The sequence below is a fragment of the Nerophis ophidion genome, linkage group LG01, assembly GCF_033978795.1.
Source record: "Nerophis ophidion isolate RoL-2023_Sa linkage group LG01, RoL_Noph_v1.0, whole genome shotgun sequence".
In the NCBI taxonomy this organism is placed as follows: domain Eukaryota; kingdom Metazoa; phylum Chordata; class Actinopteri; order Syngnathiformes; family Syngnathidae; genus Nerophis; species Nerophis ophidion.
The window spans coordinates 39,301,404-39,321,129 of NC_084611.1; the positions used below are offsets into that span (position 1 = coordinate 39,301,404).

The following is a 19,726-nucleotide window of genomic DNA, read 5'->3' on the forward strand; positions in this document are numbered from 1 at the left end:
TTCTTCTCTTTGTAAGCTTCATTTTTTCTCCTCCAGACATAACGTTGATTCATAGGCCCAAAGAGTTCCACTTTTGTCTCATCGCTCCATAGAACAGTTTCCCAAAACCTTTTGGGTTTGTCCGGATGATTTTTGGCATACTGGAGTCTATTTTCTTTGTTTTCAACACCTGATTGAAAAGACCTTATTCAAATTCTGTTCTTAAGAGTTATGATCTTCAAGGGGTTGAATAATTTTTTCAATGAGATATTAAGAGAAATGACACTGTTTGGTATGTTACAAAATATAATGTTGTAATTCAAGTTGCATTTGTCTATTTAATACATCTTTATTTGATATGACTATAAACAAAATATGGAATGAATGTCCTACTTGCTAAAACACCAAAATTGTGTGGGGGTTGAATAAATTTGATCACAACTGTATACATATACATATATATATATATATATATATATATATATATATATATATATATATACACATATATATATACACATATATATATACATATATATATATACACATATATATACATATATATATACATATATATATATATATATATATATATATATATATATATATATATATATATATATATATATATATGTGTGTGTGTGTGCATATATCCATCCATCCATTCTCTACCGCTTACTCCCTTTGGGGTCGCGGGGGGCGCTGGTGCCTATCTCAGCTACAATCGGGTGGAAGGCGGGGTACACCCTGGACAAGACGCCTCCTCATCGCAGGGCCAACACAGATAGACAGACAACATTCTCACTCACATTCACACACCAGGACCAATTTAGTGTTGCCAATCAACCTATCCCCAGGTGCATGTCTTTGAAAGTGGGAGGAAGCCGCAGTACCCGGAGGGAATCCACGCATTCACGGGGAGGACATGCGAACTCCACAGTGAAAGATCCCGAACCTGGGATTGAGCCCAGGACTACTCAGGACCTTCGTATTGTGAGGCGGACGCACTAACCCCTCTTCCACTGTGAAGCTTATGTACATATATATTTATGAGTATATACTGTATGTATATGTGTGTGTGTATATATATACATTTATATGTGTAAATATATATATTTATACATATAGATGTATGTATATATGTGTATTATATAAATGTGTATATGTATATGTAAATATATATATAGAAATATGATATATATATATATATATATATATATATATATATATATATATATGTATAAATCCATCATCCCCGCCCATCCGAGGTCGGGTCACGGGGGCAGCAGCCTAAGCAAAGAAGCCCAGACTTTCCTCTCCCCATCCACTTAGTCCAGCTCTTCCCGACGGATCCCGAAGCGTTCCTAGGCCAGCCGGGAGACATAGTCTTCCCAACGTGTCCTGGGTCTTCCCCATGGCCTTCTACTGATTGGACGTGCCCTAAAGACCGCCGTAAGGAGGCGTTCGGGTGGCATCCTGACCAGATGCCCGAACCACTGGCTCCTGTCCATGTGAAGGAGCAGCGGCTTTACTTTGAGTTCCTCCCGAATGGCAGAGCTTCTCACCCTATCTCCAAGGGAGAGCCCCGCCACCCGGCGGAGGAAACTAATTTGGGGCGCTTGTACCCGTGATCTTGTCCTTTAGGTCATAACCCAAAGCTCATGACCATAGGTGAGGATGGGAACGTAGATCGACCGGCTCAGCTCCTTCTTCACCACAACGGATCGATACAATGTCTGCATTACTGAAGACGCCGCACCGATCCGCCTGTCGATCTCAAGATCCACTCTACCCTCACTCGTGAACAAGACTCCGAGGTACTTGTACTCCTCCACTTGGGTCAAAATCTCCTCCCCAACCCAGAGATGGCACTCCACCCTTTTCCGGGCGAGAACCATGGACTAGGACTTGGAGGTGCTGATTCCCATTCCGGTCGCTTCCCACTCGGCTTCGAACCGATCCAGTGAGATGAAGATCCTGGCCAGATGACGCCATCAGGACCACATCATCTGCAAAAAGCAGAGACCTAATCCTGCAGCCACCAAACCGAATCCTCTCAACGCCCTGACTGCACCTAGAAATTCTGTCCATAAATGTTATGAACAGAATCGGTGACAAAGGACAGCCTTATATATATATGTGTGTATTATGGGGCTGCGAATCTTTGGGTGTCCCACGATTCGATTCAATATCGATTCGTGGGGTCGCGATTCGATTATAAATTGATTTTTTTTATTCAACGCGATTCTCGATTCAAAAACGATATTTTTCCGATTCAAAACGATTCTGTATTTAGTGTTCTCGTGAGACGTGTGAAAACGCCAACTCAACACCAAGCCAAACTGGAGTCAATGAAGAGAACATCGTTGTAGCCTTGACCATTTACTTTTGACAATTCTTCATAGACAAGATGGTGAAAAACTGAAAAGAACAAAGAAACACAACACACTTATTGCCTCTGTACATATTTTTCTACAATGACATATGAAAATGTAACAGTAATGTCCGAAAATGTCCAGCAGAGGGAGACTCCCGTCCGCCTGAATTACTTGAACACATTGTATCTAGTTCGACAATTATATTTAACATATCGGCACTATTACACTTTTTTTTAACGTGTCTGACATGTTGTTAACTTATTAAAGACGACTTATTGCATTGCTTCTTCGCTGCTTTGTACTTAAAGTACTTACAAAAGACCGCAACATGTATGTCTTGCTTTCGAACAAATACCGGAAGTCAACCAACAGGAAGTAATTTAGCGGAAGTAACATCATCTAACTCCCTTTTACCGATTACAGCGCACAACAAATACAAATAACTTTAGCTCCAAATCAAAGCATTGCAGTTACTAATAAAAAAATTAAAAAATATATTATCAAGTAATTACGTAAATTATATTAACAATTAACTTCAGGACAACACACTGCTTTCATTCAATACATAGGATTTCAGCAGGATTTACCCCAGTCTGCTGACATGCTAGCAGAGTAGTAGATTTATTTTTAAAAAGCTTTTATAATTGTAAAGGACAATGTTTTATCAACTGATTGAAATAATGTAAATTTGTTTTAACTCTTAAACGAACCAAAAATATGACTTATTTTATCTTTGTGAAAACATTAGACACAGTGTGTTGTCAAGTTTATGAGATGCGATGCAAGTGTAAGCCACTGTGACACTATTGTTCTTTTATTTTTATTTTTACAAATGTCTAATGATAATGTCAATGAGGGATTTTTAATCACTGCCATGTGGAAAATTATAACAAATATTGATACTGTTGTTAATAATCATTTTGTTTCACTACTTTTGGTTGGTTCTGTGTCGTGTTTGTGTCTCCTCTCAATTGCTCTGTTTATTGCAGTTGCTGGGTCAGGTTTGGTTGTGGAATTGGAATCCATCCATCCATCCATCCATCCATTTTCTACCGCTTATTCCCTTTCGGGGTCGCGGGGGGCGCTGGCGCCTATCTCAGCTACAATCGGGCGGATTGTTATGGTATTGTTGTGTATTGTTTTGTTGGATTGATAAAAAAAAACAAAAAAAACAACGATTTTAAAAAAAAGAGAATCGATTCTGAATCGCACAACGTGAGAATCGCAATTCGTATCCCCCCGGCTGGGTCGCCCAGGCAAGGGTGTGTGATGATTAAAGACCCGAAGCACCCTATGACCCTGGGTTTATCACTGATGACGTGTCCAAGCATCCCCGTGAGGTGTATTCAAGTTCTATCACATCTGGCTGAGCCAGTGACCTCCAGGAAAGGCTGGATGACATCCAAGAAAAGAGTGGTGATAACTGGAGAGACAGTGGACAGCCCGGAGAGACGGCAACAGGGGTAGGGAAGGCCAGCTCCCTGACCTACAGCTCCCGCGAGGGGGCACCCAAATCTTGCTACGAAGAACACTACAGGAAAATACCCCCAGGGATGCCGGAGAGGGGGGGAGGATGAGCATCCCAACCGGACGGATTTACTGGTTATGACCCAAGCAAACGGACAACGGATTATGAGCGCAGTCTGCATATGCGGTAAGGTCTGCAAAAACTCGAGAGGTCTGAAGATCCACCAGACTAAGATGGCCTGCCTTGGGAGGGAACAAGTTAAGCGACACTCAGAAACGGCAGCCGATGCAACAGTTCCTGTTGTGCCTGCTGCAGAACTTGGTCAGACGGAGGAGGAGCCAGATCCGGAGTCTACCCACAGTACCCGGAACCTCCAAGCAACACGTATCCCCCCACCAAGCAGAAAATCAGAACACCGCCGGGTGAAGTGGCCTGTCGCTAACAACAAGGAGTGGATCAAGCTGGATGAGGACGTAGATGAAACCCTGGAATCCATTTTGAAGGGTGACGCTGATCAGAAACTCCAAACCATGTGCTCCCTCATAATGAGCATAGGAGGTGAGCGTTTTGGAGTGGAACAGAAGCAAGGAGCTTCTAGAAACCCAGCAAAACTCAATCGGCGGGAAGTCAAGATAAGCGAGTTGAGGCAAGGAATCAAATCCTTAAGACGTCAGTTTAAGGCAGCCAAGGAAGAGGAGAGACCTCCTCTGTCGGAACTCACTAACATTGTAAGAAAGAAGCTCATCTCGTTGAGGATGGCCGAATGTCACCGAAGGAGGGGAAAGGAAAGGGCACGGAAGCGAAGCGTCTTCATTGGCAACCCCTTCACCTTCACTAAGAGGATTTTGGGCCAGAAGTGAAGTGGTCACTTCGCTTGCCCTGTAGAAGAGATTGACCATCATCTCAATGCCACCTTCAGTGATTTTTCAAGAAATCAAGAGCTTGGCCCTTCTGAGGCACTGGTGACTCCAGCAGATCCAGTGTCCCAATTCAACAGTGACGAACCCACCCTGGCAGAGGTAAAGGAAGTTGTGAAAGCTGCAAGATCTGGTTCGGTTCCCGGCCCAAGCGGTGTACCCTACATCAGTGGTCCCCAACCACCGGGCCGCGGTACCGTTTGGTACCGGGGCGCAGAATAATTTTTTATTCATTTTTATTTTATGAAAAATAAAATAAATAAAAAAATAATAATATATATATATATATTTTTTATTGAATCAACATAAAAAACACAATATAAACTTACAATTAGTGCACCAACCACAAAAACCTCCCTTTTTCATTACAAAAACGTCCCTTTTTCATGAGTAATAAAAAAATAAAATAAAAAAAGATCTTTCATAGCTCCCTGAAGGGCGCAGTGGCTTTGCAGCAGGCAAAGAGTGACCTGACCTCATGGCTCACAGCCATCGACAAATCTGGTCTCCCAGGAAAGTTTAAAGCCTGGATGTACCAACACAGAGTCTTGCCTAGAATACTCTGGCCTCTGTTAATCTACAAGGTACCAATGACGACGGTTGAGGTACTAGAGAAGACCATCAGTCAGTTCCTAAGGAGATGGTTGGGGATCCCTCGGTCCTTAAGCAGCATTGCTCTTTATTGCCATTCCACCAAGTTGCAGCTCCCTCTCAGGGGATTGTTGGAGGAATTCAAGGTCAACCGCTCCAGAGAGGTAATGATGTACAGGGACTCCGCAGATGTCAAAGTCGCTTCGGCAGCAATCGTTGTTAAGACCAGGAGGAAGTGGCAGGCACAAGAAGCCGTAAGCAGAGCAGAGGCGCGGCTGAGGCACAAAACCTTGCTGGGTACTGTGGCAAGGGGGAGGGCAGGCCTCGGCAGCTTTCCAAAGCCACGCTTGGACCGGGGCCGTGGCACGGAGAAGCGCCAACTGGTCCAAGAGAAGATCCGTGCAGAGGTGGAGGACGAACGTTGCTGCCGGATGGTCAGCATGTCCAAACAAGGGGCGTGGACAAGGTGGGAGCATGCAGAACCTCGAAAACTCACCTGAGCAGAGCACTGGAGAGCTGAACCTCTGCGCGCAAAATTTCTCATCCAGTCTGTGTACGATGTCCTCCCATGCCCCGCCAACCTGCACACCTGGAGCCTATCAGACACTCCGGAGTGCAAACTGTGCCAGAGGAGGGGCACCTTGGAGCACATCCTGAGTTGTTGCCCAAAGGCACTATAGGGGAGGGGCGGTATCGCTGGCACCACGACCAAGTTTTAAAAGCCCTGGCGGATTCTATCTGCGCAGTGATACAAAACAGCAAGTCCCAGGCTGCCCCGAAGCAGTCAATCACCTTCATCAGAGCAGGACCGCAAACCGCCAGCCCAACTTCTCAAGAGAGCTCTTCGCCACCGCTCGTGACTGGCAGCTCCATGTTGACTTGGGAAGGCAACTCAAGTTCCCGGCCAATATTGCTACCACGTCACTTCGCCCAGACATGGTGTTAACATCGGAGTTAACCAAGCAAGTGGTGCTACTGGAGCTGACTGTCCCCTGGGAGGGGCGAATCAACGAAGCAAATGAGCGAAAGAGATCCAAATACGCTGAACTCACTGCAGAGTGTCGTAGTAATGGCTGGAGAGCCCGCTGCGAACCAGTTGAAATTGGGTGCAGGGGTTTTGCGGGTCACTCACTACAGCGTGTGTTCAGAATCCTTGGCATTAGAGGACTGCAATCGAGAAAAGCCGTGAGGTGTATTCAAGTTCTTTCTATAAGAAATACTTGAATTTCAGTGAATTGTAGCTGTAAATATGTTCCTTCGCCCTTAGCTCAGCCACCGGCCCGCCCCGCCCACCCTGACCCCGCCCACCTCAACCCCCTCCTCCAATCTCCCGAATTCGGAGGTCTCAAGGTTGGCAAGTATGGGCTATGGTGGTACTCGGTAAGAAAAAAGAAAAAGAAAAAAAAAGAGAATCACTGACCTAGAACAGTGGTTCTCAACCTTTTTTCAGTGATGTACGCCCTGTGAACATTTTTTTAGTTCAAGTACCCCCTAATCAGAGCAACGCATTTTTGGTTGAAAAAAATGAGCTAAAGAAGTAAAATACAGCACTATGTCATCAGTTTCTGATTTTTTAAATTGTATACAGTTGGGATCAAAATTATTTAACCCCCACAAAATTTTGGTGTTTTAGCAAGTTGGACATTCCGTACTTTGTTTATAGTCATCTCAAACAAAGATGCATTAAATAGACAAATGCAACTTGAATTACAACATTATATTTTGTAACATACCAAACAGTGTCATTTCTCTTAATATCTCATTGACAAAATTATTCAACCCCTTGAAGATCATAACTCTTAAGAACAGAATTTGAATAAGGTCTTTTCAATCAGGTGTTGAAAACACCTGTAGATGTGATTAAAACCATAACGAGCAACAATTAAACTGATTGAAAAAGACTGTGACGCTCAGCTTCTTGTAGATGGTAAATGGTGTTTTTGCAACATGGTGAAGTCCAGGGAGTGGTCAAAGAAGTCAAGAGAGGAGGTAATTTCTCTTCATAAGAAAGGATATGGATATAAAAAAAATAGCAAAGACATTACACATTCCAAGAGACACAGTTGGGAGCATAATTTGCAAGTTTAAAGCTAAAGGCACAGTGGAAACACTACCTGGCGTGGTAGAAAGAGGATGCTGTGTGCAACTGCTGTCCGGTATTTGAAACGTACAGTGGTGAAAACCCCCCGGGTAACAGCTGAGGAACTACAACAGGACATTGCAGAGGGGGGAACGCAGGTTTCGTCCCAGACAATAAGGCGCGCACTACGAGATGAAGGCCTCCATGCCAGAACTCCCAGGCGCACCCCATTTCTGACTACCAGGCACGAGAAAAATAGACTTCAGTATGCCAAAAATCATCTGGACAAACCCAAAAGGTTTTTGGAAACTGTTCTATGGAGTGATGAGACAAAAGTGGAACTCTTTGGGCCTATGAATCAACGTTATGTCTGGAGGAGAAAAAAAATGAAGCTTACAAAGAGAAGAACACCTTGCCTACTGTTAAGCATGGTGGGGGGTCAATCATGCTCTGAGGCTGTTTCTATGCCTCAGGTACCGGGAATCGCTAGCGCGTTCAAGGCATTATGAAATCTATTTCCTACCAGGATATATTAGCTGCAAATGTCATGAAGTCAGTGACCAAGCTGAGGCTTGGGAGACGTTGGACCTTCCAACAGGACAACCATCCCAAGCATACCTCCAAATCAACATCAGAGTGGTTGCAGAAGAAGGGCTGGAAGACTCTGGAGTGGCCTTCACAGTCGCCAGACCTAAATCCTATAGAAAACCTGTGGTGGGATGTGAAGAAGGCAGTTGCAGCACACAAGCGCAAGAATATGAATGAACTAGAGGCGTTTGCCCAAGAGGAATGGGCTAAAATACCTGTAGGTCGTTGCAAAAAGCTTGTGTCCGGTTATGTATCACGTTTGAAGGATGTAATTACTGCCAAAGGGTGTTCTACTAAGTAACTAAGGGGTTGAATAATTTTGTCAATGAGATATTAAGAAAAATGTCCTTTTTTGGTATTTTGTAAAATACAGTGTTACAATTTAAGTTGCATTTGTCTATTTGACACATCTTTATTTGATATGACTATAAACAAAATACGGAATAAATGTCCAACTTGCTAAAACACCAAAATTGTGTGGGGGTTGAATAATTTTGATCACAACTGTAACAGTGCAAAATATTGCTCATTTGTAGTGGTATTTCTTGAACTGTTTGGAAAAAAAGATATAAAAATACTTAAAAACTTGTTGAAAAATAAACAAGTGATTCAATTCTAAATAAAGATTTCCACATATAGAAGTAATAATTAACTTAAAGTGCCCTCTTTGAGGATTGTAATAGAGATCCATCTGGATTAAGGAAATAAATTATAAACATTTCTTCACAAAAAAATTAAATCTTCAACATCAATATTTATGGAACACGTCCACAAAAAATCTAGCTGCCAACACTGAATATTGTATTGTTGCATTTCTTTTCACAACTTACATTCATATTTTGTTAAAGTATGATTCAATAAATATATATACAAAGAATTTTTGAATTGTTGCTATTTTTAGAATATTTAAAAAAAATCTCATGTACCCCCAGGGGTACACGTACCCCCATTTGAGAACCACTGACCTAGAAAATATTGAAAAACTCATGAAACAATTTGGATTCTTTGCCATTATTTCATGCATCTATCCATCCATTTTCTACCGCTTATTCCCTTTTGGGGTCGCGGGGGGCGCTGGCGCCTATCTCAGCTACAATCGAGCGGAAGGCAGGGTACACCCTGGACAAGTCTCTACCGCATCGCAGGGCCAACACAGATAGACAGACAACATTCACACTCACATTCACACACTAGGGCCAATTTAGTGTTGCCAATCAAACTATCCCCAAGTGCATGTCTTTGGAAGTGGGAGGAAGCCGGAGAAGCCGGAGTACCCAGAGGGAACCCACGCATTCACGGGGAGAACATGCAAACTCCACACAGAAATATCTCGAGCCTGGATTCGAACCCAGGAGTGCAGGACCTTCGTATTGTGAGGCAGACGCACTAACCCCTCTTCCACCGTGAAGCCCATTAATTCATGCAATAAAATGTAAATCTTTGATTTCACCAGCGATTGTAAAGTCTGAGGAGGTCGATGACGTCATGGTGGTAGGAGGAGCCTCTTCAGGCTACGTCACAGGGTGCCCGGGCTGCATTTCCTGCTTTTTTTGGCCGCTCTTCCATCACCGAAGAAGCGGCTTGGGAATGTCTCAGCAGCGGCTCTAAGGAAGGAACGGAGACGGAGCTCACTGCGCGGCCATCCTGTCCATCTTTATGTAGTGCTTGTTCTGCTACCTTACATTTATATTTTGTGGCCATTCGTTTTAACGGAAGTGGAGGATGAGCCTCTCGACGCGTGTCAAGACCAGGCGGACTGAGGCCAGCCTCGGAGCCGAAAGGGAGCACTTTGACAAACAGCAGGTAAGACACACACACACAAAAATGACCTGTCATTCTTTTTATTGGTTGACTTGTTTTGTTCTGTGTGCGTTTAAAAAAAGTGCTTGTGTGGCACACCGGCTCCCGACGGTGTGCTCAATTAACTAATCAATCAAAATGGAGGACTCACCTGTGAGCGTCCTCCTATATAAGGGAACTAATGTCCTGTATTTTACTTTAATTGGAATAAAACACACCGGTTGACTGTATCCACATTTGGTAAGGTTGCTTTTTTCCCCTTTACTTTCCATTAAATGTCCGTCATTTTCCAATGCAAATGTTGACAGTCATGGGTATAAACTATAACAATATTGGATGGAAATGACACAAAAACAGGTGGCTCCTATTGAATCGTTTCAAGACAAAACAGGATATTTGGGAATCATTTATATCATGCTGCAGAACTTGTTGATCCTGTTTGACCAGCTCTCTTCCGCCTCCTCCTCAGAACATTTGACACAGTAAAAAGACTCCATGCCGCCAGCCAGCATGTGTGAAAAAAAGTTATTTGCTTACCTCCACCTGACTTGTACTATTTTTCAGTCATCGCATGACACATCTATTTAAAACATCCATCCATCCATTTTCTACCGCTTATTCCCTTTTGGGGTGGCGGGGGGCGCTGGTGCCTATCTCAGCTACAATCGGACGGAAGGCGGGGTACACCCTGGACAAGTCGCCAACTCATCGCAGGGCCAACACAGATGGACAGACAACATTCACATTCACATTAGGGCTGGGCGATATATCGATATATACGATATATCGCGGGTTTGTCTCTGTGCGATATAGAAAATGACTATCGTAATATTCGAGTACACGTTCTCACGCAGTTGCTTTTAGCTGCGAGCATACACTTAAGGCTCTTCTCGCTCTTTCCTTCTCACAGACAAGCAGGCGCACATTCTTACATACGTAACATACTGTCACGTCATATGTCATGTACGTGTCCGCCCTCGTAGAGCAGAGAGGTAGCATATTGGGCTACTTTAGCTGCTAACGTAGCCGTACGAGAGAAAGAAGGTGCAAATCTGGTAACAAATGAAGGAAGACTTAATTCCCAATAAAAACAGCAGGGTTTCCATCGTCTGGCGGTGGTTCGGCTTCAAGTAGGAATGTCGAACGGACAACCGTAATTTGTCAAGTGTGGAGGGAAAAAGCGTTGCTATAAAAAGTAGCATTACTGCTAATATGTAGCATCATTTGAAAAGTCACTCGCTAGAGAATGAAGAGAATTTCATAACGTTCGTCGTAACCGACCACATAGTGAAGGACTAATACAATTTGATTTCCTATTATGCAGCTCATTTTTATTTGACACTTAAAATGTCTCTGACAATCTTGCACTTTGTTTTGGAAATTACTTGAATGTTTGTGCCGTTGCTTAATAACTTTAAGAAATACAATTTTGGTTAATTGACTTAGTTGTGATCATTCAAGGCCAAGGTAAAATATCGTAATGTATATCGCGATAAGGCCTAAAAATATCGCGATATTAAAAAAAGGCAATATCGCCCAGCCCTAATTCACACTCACATTCACACACTAGGGCCAATTTAGTGTTGCCAATCAACCTATCCCCAGGTTCATGTCTTTGGAGGTGGGAGGAAGCCGGAGTACTCGGAGAGAACCCCTTCATTCACAGGGAGGACATGCAAACTCCACACAGAAAGATCCCGAGAGGCCTGGGCAATTATTTTACTTGGCGGTGGGGGGGGGGCAGATTTAGATTAAAAAAGTGTGTCTGGGGGCCGGTATATCTATTTTTAGGAACACTAATACAAAACCTCACAATAATGATGGAAAGCTCAAAACGTTATGACAGACCGCCTTAAAAAAACGAAATGGAATTTGAATTTTTTTTTACTGAATGAGACACCCAAAATGTACATGAAAATAAAGAATGTGGGATTTACAATGTTAACTATAAAGGATAAAACACTGAATATTGACATTTTTTTACAATCAAACGAAACACAACCAAAATGCAACAAACATAGTGAAATATGAACACGAAGGGTAAGCCCCCCCCCCCCCCCCCCACACACACACACACACACCTCCAATCTGAGATATCTCATAGTGACCAAAGTAACTAATTAGATGACCATAGTAAATAATTAGATCAGTGGTACTCAAATGGGGGTATGCGTACCCCTGGGGGTACTTGAAAGTATGCCAAGGAAATAGCAACAATCAAAAAATCCTTTATAAATATATTTATGAGGGGTGTAACAGTACGTGTATTTGTATTGAACCGTTTCGGTACGGGGCATTCGGTTCGGTACGGGGGTGTACCAAACGAGTTTCTAAGCTAAAGTCTTAACAAGCTTGGTTGCATACAAGCGATAACAGCCAATCAGCAGTGCGTATTCAGAGCGCATGTAGTCAATGCTTCAGCGTCGAGCAGATAGGTGTGTAGCAGCGTACTCTACCCAAATTATAATAAACACCTCCCGGTAGCAGAGGTGGGTAGAGTGGCCAGAAATTGTACTCAAGAGTACTGTTACTTTAGAGATGTATTACTCAAGTAAAAGTAAGGAGTTGTCACCCAAATATTTGAGTAAAAGTAAAAAGTATGTTGTGAAAAAGCTACTCAAGTACTGACTAACCTGTTAGTTTAATGACGACGGCAACAAGTGATGCACAATAACATAAAAATAGCAACCTCTAACAACCAAAAAGCTGTGAAAACAATGATGCTGTGTTCAAAGTTTAAGTTATTTACTGAGATTGAGTGAGCCTAAGCCTTTGCACTTTGTTTATTTTACATATATATATTTTTTGCATTCTATTTTAGTTACTTTGAATTTACAACTCCCTGGTGCTGTTTTGTACAGTTTTTATACTGTTTTGTACTGTTTTTGTACTTACTTTGATTATTATTTTCAACTGTTTGTAAATGTTGATATTTATAAATAAAGGTTTATAAATAAAATAAAAAAAAGTGTGCAGTTAATCATGTGACCGCCTGGCTCTGTTTGATTGGTGAAACAGAGTCAAACGTCACCAGTGACTGCATTTGATTGGTGAAACGTAGGCATGTGATAGATCCTACTTTGAAGGTCTGTCTGACAAAACTAAACAATCAAAGCGTGCATTAACAGATCGATAAAAATCAGTAGCAGTAGCGAGCAGAATGTAGAGAAATGCAGCGCAGTAAAAGTAGAGTTTCTTCTCTATAAATATACTCAAGTAAAAGTATTTTGCGTTAAAACAAATCTTAGAAGTACAATTTATCCCAAAAGTTACTCAAGTAGATGTAACGGAGTAAACGTAGCTCGTTACTACCCACCTCTGCTTACCTCCACCTGACATGTACTATTTGTCAGTCATCGCATGACACACCTATTTGAAACAGGCCTGGGCAATTATTTTACTCGGAGGGCAGATTTAGATAAAAAAAAGTGTGTCTGCGGGCCGGTATATCTATTTTTAGGAACACTAATACCAAACCTCACAATAATGATTGGAAGCTAAAAATGACAGATCGCCTTAAGAAAATGGAACGGAATATGACTTTTTTTTTTACTGAATGAGACACCCAGAATGTACATGAAAATAAAGAATGTGGGATTTACAATGTTAACTATAAAGGATAAAACACTGAATATTGACAATATATTTTACAATCAAGCAAAACACAACCAAAATCCAACAAACTGAAATATGAACGCGAGGGGTAAAAAAAAAAAACCTCGCCTCCAATCTTAAATATATCTCCATCAATCCATCCATTTTCTACCCCTTATTCCATTTGGGGTCGCGGAAGGGGTGCTGGTGCCTACAATCGGGCAGAAGGCGGGGTTCACCCTGGACAAGTCGCCACCTCATCGCAGAGCCAACACAGATAGACAGACAACGTTCACACTCACACTCACACACTAGGGCCAATTTAGTGTTGCCAATCAACCTATCCCCAGGTGCATGTCTTTGGAGGGAGGAAGCCGGAGTACCCGGAGGGAACCCACGCAGTCCCGGGAAGAACATGCAAACTCCACACAGAAAGATCCTGAGCCCGGGATTGAACCCAGGACTACTTAGGACCTTTTGTATTGTGAGGCTGATGCACTAACCCTTCTTCCACCGTGCTGCCCCTGAGATATCTCATAGTGACCAAAGTAACTAATTAGATGACCATAGTAACTAATTAGATCAGTGGTTCTTAAATGGGGGTACGCGTACCCCTGGGGCTACTTGAAAGTATGCCAAGGGGTAAGTGAGGTTTTTTTTAAATATTGTGAAAATAGCAACAAATATAAAAATCATTTTATACATATATTTATTGAATAATACTTCAACAAAATATGAATGTAAGTTCATAAACTGTGAAAAGAAATGCAACAATGCAATATTCAGTGTTGACAGCTAGATTTTTTTTTGTGGACATGTTCCATAAATATTAATGTTAAAGATTTATTTTTTTGTGAAGAAATGTTTAGAATTAAGTTCATGAATCCAGATGGATCTCTATTACAATCCCCAGAGAGGGCACTTTAAGTTGATGATTAGAAATCTTTATTTATAATTGAATCACTTGTTTATTTTTCAACAAGTTTTTAGTTTTTATATCTTTTTTTCCAAATAGTTTAAGAAAGACCACTACAAATGAGCAATATTTTTGCACTGTTATACAATTTAATAAATCAGAAATTGATGACATAGTGCTGTATTTTACTGCGTCTTTTTTTCAACCAAAAATGCTTTGCTCTGATTGGGGGGTACTTGAATAAAAAAAATGTTCACAGCGGGTACATCACTGAAAAAAGGTTGAGAACCACTGAATTAGATGATCATAGTAACTAATTAGATGACCATAGTAACTCATATATCATGGAGATTCCAAACATTGAAAGACTTAGTATAGTTGAAGACTTACGGTCATTACAAAACATGACTGCACATCATAATGGCAGCTACACTTTCCATCTTAAAGGGGAACATTATAACAATTTTAGAAGGGTTGAAACCAATAAAAATCAGTTCCCAGTGGCTTATTTTATTTTTCAAAGTTTTTTTCAAAATTTTACCCATCATGGAATATCCCGAAAAAAGGCTTTAAAGTGCCTGATTTTCGCTATCTGTAAATCCACCCGTCCATTTTCTTGTGACGTCACATAGTGATGCCAGTACAAACAAACATGGAGGATAAAACAGCAAGATACAGCGACATTAGCTCGGATTCAGACTCAGATTTCAGCGGCTTAAGCGATTCAACAGATTACGCATGTATTGAAACGGATGGTTGGAGTGTGAAGGCAGATAGCGAGAACGAAATTGAAGAAGACACTGAAGCTATTGAGCGACTAGCTATTGAAGCTAGTCGGTGATCGCCTTCTAACCAACGATTGCATATTTTGACCACTGGAGCATCTTAAATCCATCGATTGGTAAGTGTTTGTTTTGCATTATCTGTGGGTGGAGGGAAAGGCTGGATGCAAATATAGCTACAAATGTACATACAGCTAGCCTAAATAGCATGTTAGCATCGATCAGCTGGCAGTCATGCCGTGACCAAATATGTCTGATTAGCACATAAGTCAATAACATCAACAAAACTCACCTTTGTAATTTCGTTGACTTTATCGTTGGAAATGCATCTGCTTTGAGTGTCGCAGGATATCCACACATCTCTGTCGTAGCATCGCTATCGTAGGTAAAATGTGCAGAACAAACGAGGGACTTTCGCATCTTTTGACACTGGTGCAACTTGAAACTGTCGATTGGTATGTGTTTGTTTGGCATTAAATGTGGGTGGAGGGAAAGGCTGGATGCAAATATAGCTACAAATGAGGCATAACAATGCAACATGTACATACAGCTAGCCTAAACTGCACGTTAGCATCGATTAGCATGCCGTGCTAATTGATGCACACTCCACGTAAGTCAACTTGAATCCGTCCCTGATTGTGTTGTTACACCCTCCGACAACACACCAACGAGGCATGATGTCTCCAAGGTACGGAAAACAGTCGAAAAAACGGAAAATAACAGAGTTGATTTGACTTGTGTGTGTAATGTGTTTGAGAAAATGCCGGATTGCTTCCCATTGTAACGTCCCGGGTGAAAGGTCATCGCTCCGATAGCGAACAATTGAAAGGCGTCTAAATCTCCAAATTCACGCTTTTCGAGTTCGGAAATCGGTTAAAAAAAAAAAAAGGTCTTTTTTCTGCAACATCAAGGTATATATTGACGCTTACATAGGTCTGGTGATAATGTTCCCCTTTAAAGATCTAAAACGATTATTTGGGAATGTCCGGCGGGCCAGATTGAAAAGCTCAACGGGCCGCATGTAGCCCCCGGGCCTTATTTAAAACATCGCAATAGAGGATATTTTCATTGACTCATGCATGCAATCTCAGTCACTACTTTTCCATGCGTTAAATTAGTCCAATGTCACATTTTTTTTTTTTTTTTTTGTAATTTCACACCAATGTGTGAAGTCCAAGTGTCCATGCACACTCATAACCTTATCCGGATAAGGTTATACAGGGTAAATCCCACCTTATGGTTAGAGTGTCCGCCCTGAGATCCTTAGGTCCTGAGCTCAAACCCTGGCCGAGTCATACCAAAGACTATAAAAATGGAACCCATTACCTCCCTGCTTGACACTCAGCATCAAGGGTTGGAATAAGGGGTTACATCACCAAAAATGATTTCCGGGCGCAGCCACCGCTTCTGTTCACTGCTCCCCTCACCCCCCAGGGAGTGATCAAGGGTGATGAGCATACTTGGCAACCCTCCCGATTTTCCCGGGAGACTCCCGAATTTCAGTGCTCCTCCCGAAAATCTCCTGGGGCAACCTTTCTCCCGATTTCCACCCAGACAACAATATTGGGGGCGTGCCTTTTAAGGCAGAGCCTTTAGCATCCCTTCTCACCTGAAACCTTCACCCCTTAACATGCGGACCTGAGTGAGGACAGCTTGTCGTCAAGTCCGCTTTTCCTCCAAACAGCTTGCCGGCGCAGTCACATTGCATCTGCGGCTTTTCACATACACACAAGTGAATGCAATTCATACTTGGTCAACAGCCATACAGGTCACTTGGAGGCTGGCCGTATAAACAACTTTAACACTGTTACAAATATGCGCCACACTATGAACCCACACCAAACAAGAATGACAAACACATTTCAGGAGAATAACTGCACCGTAACAGAACATAAACACAACAGAACAAATACCCAGAACCCCTTGCAGCACTAACTCTTCCGGGAAGATACAATATACACCCCCCCTACTACCCCCCGCCCCCTTGTAACTTAACCCCACCCACCTCCCTGCCCCCATCTCCCAAATTTTGGAGGCCCCAAGGTTGGCAAGTATGGTGATGGGTCAAATGCAGAGAATAATTTCGCCACACCGAGTGTGTGTATGACAATCATTGGTACTTTAACTTTAACTACCCTTATCCTTTTCCACACACAACAATGCCACCGTTTAAGACCCCCTCCGTCTGCCGGCGCAACGCGACCTAATACGCACGCGCGCGTCTTTGTCACCTTCAGTGTTGCTGTGTGTGCAAGTTTTTAAATTTAACTTGTCTGAACAATATCCAGTAGAGATGTCCGATATTATCGGAGTGCCGATATTATCGGCATGCTTTAAAATGTAATATAGGAAATTATCGGTATCTGTTTCAAAAAGTAAAATGTATTACCTCTTAAAACGCCACTGTATGGAGTAGTGCACGGACAGGAGAGAAGTACAGAGGGCCAATAAACCCTAAAGGCACTGCCTTTGCGTGCCGGCCCAACCACATAGTATCTACGGCTTTTCACAGACACAAGTGAATGCAATGCATACTTGGTAAAATGCCATACAGGTCACACTGAGGGTGGCCGTAAAAACAACTTTAACACTGTTACAAATATGCGCCACACTGAACCCACACCAAACAAGAATGACAAACACATTTCGGGAGAACATCCGCATCGTAACACAACAAAACAAATACCCCTTGCAGCACTAACTCTTCCAAGACGCTACAGTATACACCTCCCGCTACCTTACCCACCCCATCCCCGCCCACTTTAACCTCCTCATGCGCTCTCAGGGAGAGCATGTCCCACATACCAAGCTGCTGTTTTGAGGCATATTAAAAAAATATTGCACTTTGTGACTTCAATAATAAATATGGCAGTGCCATGTTGGCATTTTTTTCCATAACTTGAGTTGATTTATTTTGGAAAATATTGTTACGTCATTTAATACATCCAGCGGGGCATCACAACAAAATTAGGCATAATAATGTGTTAATTCCACGACTGTATATATCTGAATCGGTATATTAAGAGTTTGACAATAACAGATATTGCCAAAAAATCCATTATCGGACATCTCTAATATTCAGTGTTGTGGTATTTCAATTAACTGGAATCTAGTGTGCTGTGGGGCCCTATTGTAGTGAATCACACCTGAGACATCATAAATTAATCAAATCTTTAATAAATGCGTTAACGTACACAATATGACAAAGAACATTTTACAACAATCAATCTCGGGATCTAGATATCTGGTCAGGACACTCCCAACTCTTTTTCCTTCACCTTCATTGGCCATTCGTTTTTGGTGACTTTATATACTCTGGACCTAGACGTTGAGTCCCCAACATAAATGGCCTACTGAAATGAGATTTTCTTATTTAAACGGGGATAGCAGGTCAATCCTATGTGTCATACTTGATCATTTCGTGGTATTGCCTTATTTTTTCTGAAAGGATTTAGTACAGAACATCGACGATACAGTTCGCAACTTTTGGTCACTAACAAAAAAGCCTTGCCTGTACCAGAAGTAGCAGACGATATGCGCGTGATGTCACGAGTTGTGGAGCTCCTCCCATCTGAACATTGTTTACAATCATGGCCACCAGCAGCGAGAGCGATTCGGATCGAGAAAGCGACGATTTCCCCATTAATTTGAGTGAGGACGAAAGAATCGTGGTTGAGGAAAATGAGAGTGAATACTACAAAAAAAGAAAAAAAAGACGAGGGCAGTGGGAGCGATTCAAATGTTATTAGACACATTTACTATGATAATTCTGGAAAACCCCTTATCTGCCTATTGTGTTACTAGTGTTTTAGTGAGATTATATGGTCGTACCTGTACAACCTGAAGGTCGGCCTCACACCTTTCTTCAGCACCACTCGACGGGTGGTGCTGATGCCCATCTCTGCCCTTTGCAAGGGACCCTCTTCGAAACACGATCTTTTGAAATGATCGCTGCATAATACACTGTACTTTGTGTGTGTGGTCCAATCCAACCGTGTTCGCTTGACATCTCTGTTCTATAGTAAAGCTTGACGGTCATCTTTCGGGAATGTAAACAATGAAACACCGGCTGTGTTTGTGTTGCTAAAGCCGGCCGCAATTTCACCGCTTCCCACCTACAGCTTTCTTCTTTGATGTCTCCATTGTCCATTGAACAAATTGCAATAGATTCAGCAACACAGTTGTCCAGAATACTGTGGAATTTCGCAATGAAAACAGACAAGCTAATAGCTGGGAACTGTGCTGGAACAAAATGTCCTCGACAATCTGTGACGTCACGCGCGCCATCATACCGAGACGTTTCAGCAGGATATTTCGGCGCGAAATTTAAAATTGCAATTTAGTAAACTAACCCAGTCGTATTGGCATGTGTTTCAATGTTAAGATTTCATCATTGATATATAAACTCAGACTGCGTGGTAGGTAGTAGTGGGTTTCAGTAGGCCTTTAACCTATACAGTCTGAAAAGCGCTATACAAGGATAACCCATTTACCATTATTACATGTTTTCAGTGCAAATACAATTTTGTGAGCGCATGTTTGGGACATAACACGAGCACAGACAAACTACACAAACACTGAGTGAACACAACACACAACTGCTCTCCTTCTGCAATGGACAGGAAAAGGCCCA

The 19,726-nt window shown here is 42.2% G+C and overlaps 1 protein-coding gene across 1 annotated transcript in view; it reads left to right on the plus strand.

Annotated features, from left to right (window-relative positions):
* Positions 1-9,532: 9,532 nt before the first annotated feature.
* The window catches only part of hip1rb (huntingtin interacting protein 1 related b), a 69,910-nt gene continuing 59,716 nt past the window's right edge, over positions 9,533-19,726 (plus strand). Inside the window, exon 1 of the mRNA XM_061902438.1 lies at positions 9,533-9,804. Coding sequence (XP_061758422.1) covers positions 9,724-9,804 — 81 coding nt within the window. The 5' untranslated portion in view covers positions 9,533-9,723. The remainder of the gene's footprint in view (positions 9,805-19,726) is intronic.